The sequence below is a fragment of the Limulus polyphemus genome, unplaced genomic scaffold (assembly GCF_000517525.1).
Source record: "Limulus polyphemus unplaced genomic scaffold, Limulus_polyphemus-2.1.2 Scaffold1056, whole genome shotgun sequence".
NCBI classification, from domain to species: Eukaryota; Metazoa; Arthropoda; class Merostomata; order Xiphosura; family Limulidae; genus Limulus; species Limulus polyphemus.
This window is the reverse complement of record NW_013666666.1, coordinates 246,414-259,753: the sequence shown is the minus strand read 5'-3', so window position 1 is coordinate 259,753 and position 13,340 is coordinate 246,414. Positions and strand designations below refer to the sequence as shown.

Sequence of the window (13,340 nt, the reverse complement as noted above, 5' to 3'; positions counted from 1 at the left end):
AGCCAAAGCATGCTGTTCAGACAAATGTGGGGACAAGGCATAGCTATCTCATCATATAACTGAGTAGTAAATCTCCCAGCATGAACAGCAATATCAGATAAAGGAAGAAAAATTAAGTAGTCATCCTCAGACCTTTCAGCCATCAAGGAAGGAGTAGATTCAAATGCAACTGGAGAAAGCCCCAAAACCTCACAAACCTAACTGACTAACTGAAGAAATGGTGCAGCCACTAAGCAATGTGAAAATTGCAACTAAGGACATTAACTATCACAGCATTTCTGTAGAGAAACCTGTGTCTTAATGCTTTGTCAAGAAAAAGTGATAGAATTATCTGAATGAGGTGCTTATATACAGTACTAGGATAGAGGGTGCATTGACATAGGTGGAGGGTATCATGAGACAAATATTGCCAAGGGCAATTGAGTGGGGTATAAAAAACTGAAGCAAGCAAGAAAAAATCAGACAAATACTTAGATGGGCAAAGTTGAAACCCTGACAGTCAAGTAATAGCTATAAGTGGCAGCGGAGGTAAGTATGTTTTGGAAACATAACTTCCCAGGAAGGATGAAGCATTAATAGCAGCCTAATGTAATCTTTTGAGCTGTGTCCTCTGGAAATTACTTATTAATGATACAAGTTTAAAATAAACAAATATTTTAAGTTATTGTTTTTACTAAAGCAGCATCGTTAGCTATATAATTTTCTTTTAATGAAAAATTACAAGCTGATCCAAACAGTTAGTAATAACCAGCTACAGAAATCAAAGTTCTTGTTTTTTTATCATTTCTACCTCAAATTTTTACTACATGCTTAATTTTTTAACATTAGTTTCCAAAACTAATTACATACATTAAATAATGTATAAAATAGTTTCTCTTATAAATTATATATTTTGAACTTACTTATTCTTGGTGGAAGAAGTCTAAAGCTTGAATCAGGAAGGAAGTAAGAAGCCTGAGAAAATGTCCATCGTGGACGTTGACCTGTTACATTTGCTGACAGAATGGCAGATAAAGGAGGTGAACGTGGACGTTCCTCAGGAGCTAATGGAGCTACATCTCCTGGTGGCGATAATGTAGGCTCAACTCTCACTCGCGGAATTCGAAAGCTAGGCCTTCTCGTCAGTCTATACCTTGGCAAATTCAAGTCATCACTCGTTATACTATTTGATTGTCTGCTATTTACAGACTGATTCCTCTGTGGCAAACTATCATTGCTGCTGCTACTACTATTACTGGAATCACTATCACTTTGAATATAAGAATCTAAATGGAGAGTTGAAGGCCTCTCTGGCTCCTGCCTCTGTGGTAATCTTAATCCTGTTATGAAAGGACTTGAACAAGCTTCAGAATTTCTGTTTTCTTCTGAGCTTGAAGTATTTTGATGAAGAATTCTGTTATCTTCCTGTGAAACTGTAAGACCTTCCAATGCTACTGGAGATTGGATTTCTGGTGAGATTTGTGCTAAAGCGTCCCTTTCATTAGGAGGATCTGTTCCAGTATCTCTGGTGCTAGAGACTGGTGGCCTCTGGTGGACAAAAGGAGATGTTTCATGCCAAGACCAGCCAGTCTGTCCCATTTCACCCTCACCAGAAAATGGATTTGGCAGTCTTTCCCATATAATGCTTTCTCCAACATTAGCTGCAGTTTCATTGACACTATTTGCAGAGAAGGAATATGGAGGAGAACTACCACTAACAATGCTATGTTCTTCATTGATACGAGTTTCTACAGTTGGTTGGTGTTGATGAACAATGTCTGATGACTGAGTTTCATCAATGCTAACTTGTTCTCTTGTGATTAGATTTGTTTCAGACCAATTCTCATTTAAAGGAAGCTGGCTAGGAGTCGGCTCATTCTCTTCCACAGGTGAGCTTGTGGAATTAGATACTGTATTAACAGTACTGGCTGAAGTTCGAGAAGTGGTGGCACTCAGGTGGAGTTGAGTGAGGCGGTAATTGGCTGCTAAAATACGTTGCATCTGTCTTGTCAACTGAAGGCTCAATTCTATCAAATTTGGAGCAAAAACCATACCTGCATTACCAATTACTTAAACTTAATTACTTAATTTATAAACAAAGTATATTTATTTATGATTATTTTATATTTCAACATACCCCTCAGAAATTTTCCACCTCATTAGGTTTAAAAAATAATTAATTGCTTTTTGAATCTATACTGCAAATATAAAATCATTACTTAAAAACATTATATAATTATCATATCAAATATCTTTTCTTATATAAACTATTTACATGTTTATAATGGGACTAAAAATGAGTATTAATAACTTTACTTTCAAACCCAAAATACTACTGCAAAATATCACTCTTGAAAATATTGATAAAACAAACTTTCACTGAAGATTTTCCAACTCACCAACAAGCCACAAGCAATGAGCAAGATCAAAATGCTGACTGAGGGAATTATCTTCTCCTCTTTGAATCATTCTTTCTGCAGCTTCAAAATAAAAATAAAAATCATCATACACTTGAAATATTTTATTTGAAAGATAAATGTCTGCAAAGACACTTTAATAATATTTCAACAAGTTTCTGAACACCAATTTCATTGGCATTGTAAGCTGTCTGTTAATTGATTGATTTGACATAGAGTCATGTTTTTCAGATGTTCTATGATAATACTGATTGTGAGCTTTCATTCCACAAAGAAATCCCAGTGTGGTTGATGTTACTGCTTCTAATAGTATTTTTGTAAACTAATATGGAAGTCTTTCTTAATTTTTCAAGCTTCCCATTTTTTAAAAACCACCAATGGAATTATTAGACATAAAATCAGTTAATCAGAATTGTAAATAGATTATTGACCAAAAAGATTAAATTTTAACTCTTCTATAAACAAAATTACAAAGAGAATTGACAGACTAAAACCGTTTTTACTTCTTAAAACAATAACCCTCCCCACGCCATGACTAGCTAACCAATGACTAATTATGTTACAGTCTACAGTCCCTCCACATCCTTCTGACATACCTCACTATTTATGCTTAATGTGAGACAACAGCCAGGAAGAAACTCAATATGCTTTCTTTTCTGTAACTGACTGTAGCAGTTTACTGTTCAGCAACTACACATGAAATATGAGAGCTTAAAAATGGTTGTGAAAAGTTAATGTAGACCTGCAAAAGGCATGAAATGGAAAGCACATCATCCCAAAGACATTATTTCGATTCAAGGAAACATTCCTATGATAGTGTTGATCAGATGGAGCAATATCATCATTCTTTTCTTATTATCTACATATCAAATCACCATCCTGTCAGGTCTAGGAATGTGCAGACTTTAGAGAATAATGTATGAGTGGATTGTCAATTATTTGGCTGCATTGAAAATCATCTCAAGAATCATTGATAAAAGGATTACAAAGTTCATACAACTTAGGCTTAATAGAATTCCAAGACTTTTCAATAACTAAAATATACTTTTTTAATACTATTAAATAATATAAATTTCAATATGTTCATAAAATACAATGTCATTTACATTATATTTTAATTATTAGATTTATACTATAAAGTTTGATTCATTCTTTAAAACTGTGATATGCTTCCTGAAGTAACTTCTTTTGTGTTGATGTGCACACACTTTCATGTCTTATTTACTTGTCTTGGCATTAAAGTACACAAGTTAAACTTGGGTAGAAAGAACCACTATCTTCCACATGCAGCTGATTACAATAAACCTTCAGTTCATAAAGATAATTTTCATAGGAAGTCATTTTATGACATTGTTTGTTACACACTCTTGAAATCACCTTATCATTGTAAAAAAAACCAACAAGAAAATGATGTGAAAAATACATGTTCCATGAGCTTTCTTAGCAATATTAGTAACTTGCAAAAAGTCTTGTTTAAATCAGATTTTTTGTTTAAAAAATTTAATTTGGATTTCATATGTAAGTAAGAAAGTTTCTTTACAAAATAAGTTATTACACTTTTATCTGTACATTCCAAAGATCAAAGAGGAACTACAGTAAAGTTGGCTTTACGATAGTATTTATTGATTTCACTTTTAACATACATTATTATTTAATCCATTGTAAATTTGTATTACCCTTGCATCATTAAGTTTGACCCCTATGTTACTTTCTATAATAATATAATAAGCAACTTTAAATCTCTAATTTAACAGACATTTTTATTTGTGTTGACGTTTAGAGAAGTATTGTGAATTTAAATGTACTTTTGCACTTGTTATAATACAACATTAAGAAAGACGTAGCAAAATTTGTGATTAATATTGTGTACTTCTTCATATACCATGTCTACATTGCTTATGAATTTAATTACACTTTACTGAGCAAGTAGCCTATTATATACAGTTTTTGCATATAGTCTGTGTTATGTCTTTTGGCCACATGCGTAGGTTATACAGCTAATGTTCTACAACTTATTAATTCCAAAATTTCTGTTGTGTTAAATAGCATATTGTGTAAATAAAGATAAACATTTGTATACTTTTAAATTATGTAAGACGTATATATATATATATATTACATTTTTTTCATGTATTGTAACTTAGTTGCAATTTAGTTATTTTAGGATTTATGATTTTTTGTCAAATAACTATAAAATTGAACTTAGTAAAATGTGTAAATTTTTGACAAACTTTCTACAATTTAGTGAAAATACACTGTAATGCTGTAATTGTTTTTAATTATCATTGTAAATTTCTGATAATGTTTTAATGAAATAAAACATGATGTTTCAATATTACAATGGTCTTGGGGGTGTGGTACTAACATTACCATATTATTATCCAGTGTTTAACAATATAGAAAAGTTTAGGTGATAGGTTTTGAACAATTTTGTATAATTACAGGTGATTCACATTTTCAGATTCTAAACATTCAAGTTTCACATATGCTGTGCTCATTAGTGAAGAACACGGGCTTTCTTAAATTTGAGTATCATTATGTTATTAATAATTATAAACACAAAGGGTACTCTTGCAAGTAGAGTACTCAGAAAGGGGAATTATCATGTCTACATGCAAAATCTAACATTTTTGCACTAGGATCTGCTCTCAGATTAATATAAAACAATACACACTTAAAATCTAAATAGTTTAAAATAATTTTACTGTTAACTTCTGCAAACTAAACTTATTGATTCTCAATGCTAGAAAAACAATTTCACTTATAAAAATTCAAACCAATTAGACAAATATCTTTAATAAGCATGATTTCTTTCAAGTATTGGTGGTCAGACAACCTATCAAACTGCAGTTTTGATAACCAGTTTTTTTATAACTGCATATGACATCACAATCACCTTATAATGAAGGCTAGTGCTAGTTATATGGTATCTGATGCAACAATAATATAAGATAATTTCCGTGACTTTCCAAAACCCCACTGAGAAAGCAAAGGCTTTCCAGGCTTGAATGACTGTATGTTAATTTTCATGAATTTTAATGATTGAACAAATCCTGGATAAGGCAATAGTATGAGCATTTCAAAAATAACTTGCTGATACCAATTAATTAGTTAGTTATTAGCAGCCAATTAATTGATAATTGGATGACTTTGCACATCACTCATTGTGTGACCTTTTTTCAAGCCACGATTTGTAAAAGCTGAATTGTTTGTTTTGTCTTAGACTAAAATATTTCATACAATCTCACAGCTTTGTTAATCTATCATAGGCACCATAAACATCCTACTGTACATTTAAAATCTTCTGAATTTCTAAATGTGGTTAGATTTTTAACCTTGGTGATGTGGACTTTTTTTCCTATTTTGATATGACTTTACCACGGATGTTCTTGAAATATTTTATTTTCTACAGCACAATAAATAGCCTTATATACATATATATATATATATATATATAGCAAACAAGGGCACACCCCTAGCCCATTAGAAATATCAAGATGGAGTATATAATCACAAGTATATTAAAACAAAACTAAATCATGACCATCAGCTGAAAAAACTGGAACAAAGTCACTGAAACACTAAGGTGGTTTACTGCCAATCACTAGTACAAAAGATATAATAATCAAATATCAAGATCACCTTTAATTAAAATTACACATTGTAATGAAACAGAAGATTCAGTAATTCTGGTATACCACGTGTAAATATGTTATTTATGATAGGTGAAAAAGCTGTCACTAAGCTTAATTCTATTTTTCTGTCATTCATGTAGATACACCTAACTGCGAGATCCACTGAAAGCAGAAATAAGTATATTATTTACCCTTTCCACAACCAAGCATTTTGTCTTCCCAGAGACCAGGAAGCTTAAACAAAATATTAAGGATTTTACAATTACTTGATTTATTGTACATTCTATTCCATACAATGGCCCTACAAGCCATATATAACTGGATTCAGTGAAAAAAAAACACCAAAAACATCAAACTACAGCCACAAGGTCACTAGGAATAAAGTTATCAGGGGTACCAAATACTTCTAAATGGTAAGCAAGAGATTAAGCAAAACCAATTCATATAATTTAACTTTATAACACTTTCAGAATTTATACAGGCAAGACTTCATAACACTGTACTTTCACTGTTATTCTAAAAACTCATGAGTGAATCAAAGGAGAAAATGTTATGTTAACCACACTATATTCACCAAAATAAGTGCCTATGAGGCCTTTCACGTAATATCGAGACACATCTGAGACATAACAGACATAGTTCTGGTCTAGATGATATATTTAATGAACACCAACTGTTATAGTGTGAGCCAGATAAAGCAATTATAAATTTTTCAGGTAAGAGTTAATAACATTTTTAATTTTATTTCAATTTTAATGCTGATTACTTATTTGTTTATTATTATTGCACTTGCATTATTCTGACAGGTATTGAAGGGTTAAAAATTAACCAACAGCCTTTGTGAGCCTTTGTTGTTGTAATTACTACAATGTTCCTATAGCTTTCTTACTTCACCGTTACATTTTGTTAAATAGATATAACAATTATTTAACATTTATCCTTATGATTTAAAGCTAAATAGGTACTGGTCATTAAAATATTTGCTTAATTAATAATTCTCAATTTTTTTAAAACTAGAAAACTCAATTTATCTATTTTTCTCAAATAACTAAGTTTGAAGTAATGAATCTATTGCAAGTGCTTTTATATATGGTTCAGTCAGAGTATTCATCATGAATGAAACAAAGTTGAAATATGCAATAAGCATACAGATAATCTTGGAGGACTACAGATCTACGAAGGCATAACAAGTTCATCGGATGATGTTTCAAAAGCCTTTTGCCTTTCATCTTCAGGTTAGCTCAACACAGACTGTGAAGGGTTATACAATGTCCATTTGGATTGATAATTTGTTGTGATTGCTGGTGGATCTTAGACTTACTTGGTAGAAGATGAGAGCTGCTGACCAATGGTAGCTATAAACTGCTGATTACAGTATCTGAGCCTCTGTTTAGTGAGGGATGCTGCATTTTAGTATAGAAAGATTTTTTCTCACTTTCAAGAACTTATCTATGTCATTGTGTCTATAATTTCTCCATTCTATTTTTTGCCCCGTGATGCATGTCTTGCAGTGGTGGAATTCTGTGGTTTCATCACTTTCATGCAGTCTTTACATTCTTTCATTCTTACCCCAAAATATATTCCAGTTCCTCCTATGTAAGTCTATTTACAGATGTCAGACTATTTACAGGAAATTTGTATTTTATAAATGACATTTTTATGTTTGTCATGAGTTGTCCTTTGTTTAGTTTTAAAAAAGATGGATATGAATGCTTTCTAAGATTTCCAGAAGACATCAACATTAAACTTTTTTGGCAACTCATTTGATTTTTTTCTCTTGAGTTCTGTACACAAGGAAGATAAATCATGGTTTGTTTGTTTTTCGAAACAGTTGACATTCTCTTCCTTTTCAAACTATTGGCAGTGAAAATGGCGGTGTCTTCATTCTTTTTAAAATACATTATGATGTTTTGACATTTGTCTCCAAAGTATTCTTTGTAGTAGATGTTTTTAAAACTGTTGTGCTGACATTAGATAATACTGCTTTTAACAGAAGGTGGATGGTGTGACCAGAAACACATCTATTAATATGTAAGAGTTATTTTGCTGATGAGAATGTCTAAAAACAGGAGACTGTTGTGGCTCTTTATTTCTGTGGTAAAATGGATTCTGTTTTCTATGGAGTTTAGGTGTTGTAGGAAGTAACTGACTCACATAATGACAATTATAGAATCTAAAACACTGCATTTTAATTTTTATTAAAATTGGGAAGAACAAAGAACAACTCAGAACCTTTTAGTTTATATGTGTTTATATATGTACAGGTATTTGGTACAAAGTTTCAGTCTTAAACAGAATAAAGTTAAAACTGTATTTATAAAAAAAATTCTCAATGCATATATTATGTACTTCTTTTAATAACAGGACTTACATAGCTTACAGAACTATCCAAAAAGATTCCTGGTTCTTGACATTAAAAATATAAAATCAACTAAAAACAACCACAACTACACTATCATCAATGTAAATATTGCTGCAAAAATCTATTTTCCAACTATAAAAACAATCATTTGTCCAGTATATACACACACACACCATACGGATAAATACAGAATAACAATCTATAATCATAATAAACAAACAAAATTTACAATATACTAGAAAGATACTCAACTGTACATACTGAAAGCAAAAAAGAAGATTTTCTACTTTTCTACGTTCAAGTTCACAGTAAGTGTCATGGAAAGAAAATGTCCTTACAGAAACTTACTGAATAGTTTTTAATTTTTCACACAATGTATGATAAACATTATTACATGTGGCAATCAAAAGATCAGTTCTGTAACTGAATATCAACTGGTATGTTCATTTGGGAACCATATAACATATAAACAATCATTCAAATTGTAGTTACCAAGTGATTCTACTGAAAATACATTTAACAAAGTTTTACATTTAACTCTTAGAATATTTAACAGAGTATTTGTTTGTTTGTAATTAGGCACAAAGCTACACAATGGGCTATCTGTGCTCTGCCCACCACGGGTATCGAAACCCGGATTCTAGCGTTGTAAGTCCGCAGACATACCGCTGTGCCACTGGGGGGCTTAACAGAGTAATCAAACAAGATCTTAGAATGCATCAATGTACCTTATCTTGCACATTTAGTTAGGTCTTACAAAAAAAAAGATTAGTTTTGACAACTTTCTTACCTTCATATATCTGATCTCTTAAGTTGGTAAGTCGTGCTCTGTACCCACTTACATTAGACAGTCTTTCCAGAATTTCTGATATCCTGGTTCTAATCTGAGAAAGTTACAAGCATTACTATGAAAAAAGGCATAATATGATTACTTTTGGGTATAACTAACAATAAATAACCAAAAATTAAAACAACTGTTGTGATAGTATGAAGGAATAAAGAATAATGTACGTTACAACCAATGTAGAACCATTATAACTGCTGTTTCATGAAGTAAGAATGGAAAATTTTTTTCTTAGAGAAGTTAATACATAAATGCACATAACATATATTGTATACTGCAGAAAAAATATCGTCTTTATACAAATCATTCAGCCACATGTCCAAGTCAAAACATCCATTCTTCCACAAGATGCAAGTATAAATGTGAATTCATGCTATACCATTTAAAAACATCTCCCATAGACTTCTGTACCTTTCAGGTTGTTCAAATGGGTCTTTGGAAGATGTCGGCAAATAATTGACAGATTTTGAAAGTATGTAAAAAAAGGATGGGAGCAATGTTGACCTCCTGCAATGGAAACTGCACTGTAGAGTAATAGCCCAATATCAAAGCTATTGCATGGAAAATTATCGGTAATGAAAGAAGGGGCTGTAATGCATAGGCAATCATCCTTGTATTGTTACAGTATATTATGAACACTTCTCTGTGCTGCCTGTAAACACATGATAAACAAAAACTGTAGAAACAAAATGATATAAACTATTAACTGGCTTTATTAGTATGTTTTCATACTATTGAGCTAAACTTTTTCTGTCTATTTGTTTTATAGTCTTATGAAACTTTGAACACTTTTCTCCTGGTACTAGACCTACTATATTCCTCATTACCTTTGATATAAGATCATCTATTAAAATTTTGTAATTTCTCTAATTCTTCCTTTTTTTTGCAAACCAAATAAATGATTAAAAATATGTGAAACATCAGAGATTTAAAAGGTACTTAAAAGTGTTAAAAACATGTAAATTATCAGTCTTCTTACTAGCCAAAGTGTGTTCACTTGCCCACCTTTTATTCACCACAACAGCTATGTTACTATTCATGTCATGCTCAAAATGTTTTCCCTATTTTCTTTTCTGATATTAAAATTTCATCTCATATTTCAAAAATATAGCAGTTACAAACTATATTTAACAATACTGGTACAGTGCTAAGAATATTTTTGTTTATTTACATATACATACACACAAATAAAGAAAAATCTTTTTTAAAAAAAGTAAATGTAGGGATGGCTAATATCAATCCTTCTGAAACAAGATAGTAGGGATGGCATTTGCATCATCCCTACATAATAGCACAGGCACACAGTGTAGTAAAATGTTAACAGACAAAAATAGATAAATTAAACTCAACTGTGATTGAATAGTTATATATATTGCTATATCTTAATTTCTGCCTGTGCTTATATGTAGGGATGATGCAAATGCCATCCCTACTATCTTGTTTGCATTGTTTCTGAAGGATTGATATTAGCCGTTCCTACATTTAGTTCCATTTTTGAAAAGTTTTTTTCTTTACTTGTTAGCTTGTTCTTTTTAATGCAATGTTTCAATAGACACAATAAGGTTGCATTTATAACCAAGTTCTAATTACAATGAGGTTCTAACTATAATATTTACTCTATCTATTATTGGCTGGTAATTCCTGTTTCACAGTGTATTTAAGCTTTTGGGAGGAACACCTAATGTTTGTAAGAAAGCTAACTTCTAAGGGTAATGATAACATTGTTTACACTAGAATTATGTTTTTTTTTAAATTACTACTAGTTCATAATACTTAGAGTGAATTTGGTTAACACCATTGTTTTGGTTTTTGAGTTATAATGTAATAAAAAAGAAGCAGAAGAACAAGAAATTCAAACTATTTACTTTGATATTTACAGACATTCCCAGAACTTGTGAATCAGTCATTACATAGATATTGTTATAAATGGAAACACAGTAAAGTATTGTAAAGTTCTGATGACCGACTGAGGAGATATTTAAAATAACATTTCGATGAACAATCCAGGCCATCCCTACATAGGCAGTGCTACTGCCTACTTGATATGTTGCAAAATGACTTTTTAATGAATATTTTTTCTTTTTAATAGTTTTATTCTAAAAAGAAAAGTTTTAAATAATTGGGTACAGTAATGATACTTTTCAACAGATATGCAATAAAAACTGAAAAATAACAATGTAACAAATAAGTACAATTACTATTTTTTACACATTATTTCAAAGTTATGTAAATAATATGCATGCAATTGTCTGCCTGGAACTTTTCTCACAAATTTCTTGATCAAACACTACAAATCTCATATCGTTAGAAAGGCTTTTGTCCGAGGAATCTGGATTGCATCTTGGGTTTTCAATTCAGAATTACCTTAGTTGCTTTTTTCTTAGTCAAACTTTTCAATGCAACAGGTATGCTACACATAAGGCACAATATCATTACCATCACATAATGACTGGCTTCGATTTAAAAATTAGTTTTGTTTATTTGCAAAGTATTTCACACAAACAACACTTAACCCACGTGTAATTTCCTTTAAAAAAAATAACATTACGTGACAACTTGGCTTCAATTTTGACATTAATTTTATTTATTTTCAAAGTATTTCACTTAACCCACGTGTAATTTCCTTAAAAATTAACATTACACCAAATACAATTTTCATGGGCTTTCTCGACTTTCAAAACCATATGCTTCTCACTTTGTGAACACACATTCAGATGTTTCTGCATATTCAGCTAGTTTTGCCTTCATTACAACTTCACATTTATTTTACTTCGCAATAATTTAGCTTTGGTTTCTTTCATAGACTGTTATAAAGACCTTTTAGCTAGCTACTATTTTCTTTACTATTGGTTTTATTTTTCATTTTTGTGAGTTTCTTTGTTTCAACTTAGAAAACTCTGTCATACTGAATGCTCATAGCTTTTCATATTCTGTACACTATTATAAATACCATTACTTTATTGTTAACTTTAGGTATAGTTTTACTAAATAAAGTTATGTACATATATTTTTATTAAATAAAGTTACATCTACATGAGTTTGTTTGTCTGACTGCATACAGTTTTTCCAAAATAGACCAGAATTTATCAAACTAATAAACAATGCCTGCAAGAAAATGTAGCTTAAATGGCATGCATAAAAATGACAGAATAAGTAACATTCAAGGGAAGGGCATGAAAACTACCGCAAATAATTTACGGGTTGCAGCTGGTACTAAATTAAAAATGTACTGTGGGAAAGAATAAATTATTTATTATCAAAGTGTATTTTATATAATTGCAACAGTGCTTGATCTTAATTGTGAATAATATGAATCTCACAAGTCTCCTTTGAAAACAAACTTAGATTAATAATAATGGTTCTAGAAATAATAGCAGAAACTGTAGACATTTCTGAAGAAAAAGATAACACAAGTATTTCAAGAAAACATTAAATAAATAATTTCAGAAAGTAAGCTGCCCAGATGGTAAAAATGTAAACCACTAAACTTTTGTGTTTGAATAAGACCACTAAACATAATTTGTTATTACAAAGAACATGTACTTGGGTTCATCACAATATTTTGGTAAAAAAAAGGAGTAACTTTACAGTACATTTATGCTATCTTATTTACTAAGCTAGAATACCAAGTGCAATGTCATTGAAAATATAGTTATTAGTACAACAAAAATATGAAATTTAGTGAGAACCTTTCATAGAAACTTCCAAGATTATGAATGCACATTTAATTTACTACATTTGCCACAATTTTAGAAATTATAATCTTATAACAGGTTCCTCACCTCTTTTTCTACCTTGTTCTTCTCTGACAGAAAACATTCTATTTTCTGCTCGAAATCTTTTCTAGTCTAAAGTAAGCAAAAAATAACTTTGTTATTGATAATAAGGTTTTACAAAACACACACACTATATCTAAAGATAATGATACTAATTCCACAAAATGCTCTTTCTATATACAGTTAACTATAATGATTTTACAAAACACACTTCACATAGTTAACAATACTGAATCTAAATATATTCTCCTTGCATTAACAAAACAGATTCTAGAAAATATTTTCTCAACAGTTAAGAATACTAATTTTACACAACATACTCTGTAA

At 30.7% G+C, this 13,340-nt stretch overlaps 1 protein-coding gene across 2 annotated transcripts in view; it reads right to left on the bottom strand.

Moving 5' to 3' along the window:
• The window catches only part of LOC106461907 (early endosome antigen 1-like), a 185,333-nt gene that overhangs the window by 64,928 nt on the left and 107,065 nt on the right, over positions 1-13,340 (bottom strand). For both annotated transcript variants that reach the window (XM_013921774.2, XM_013921775.2), the window contains one exon: positions 13,020-13,085. In XM_013921774.2, the coding sequence (XP_013777228.1) occupies positions 13,020-13,085 (66 nt within the window). The remainder of the gene's footprint in view (positions 1-13,019; positions 13,086-13,340) is intronic.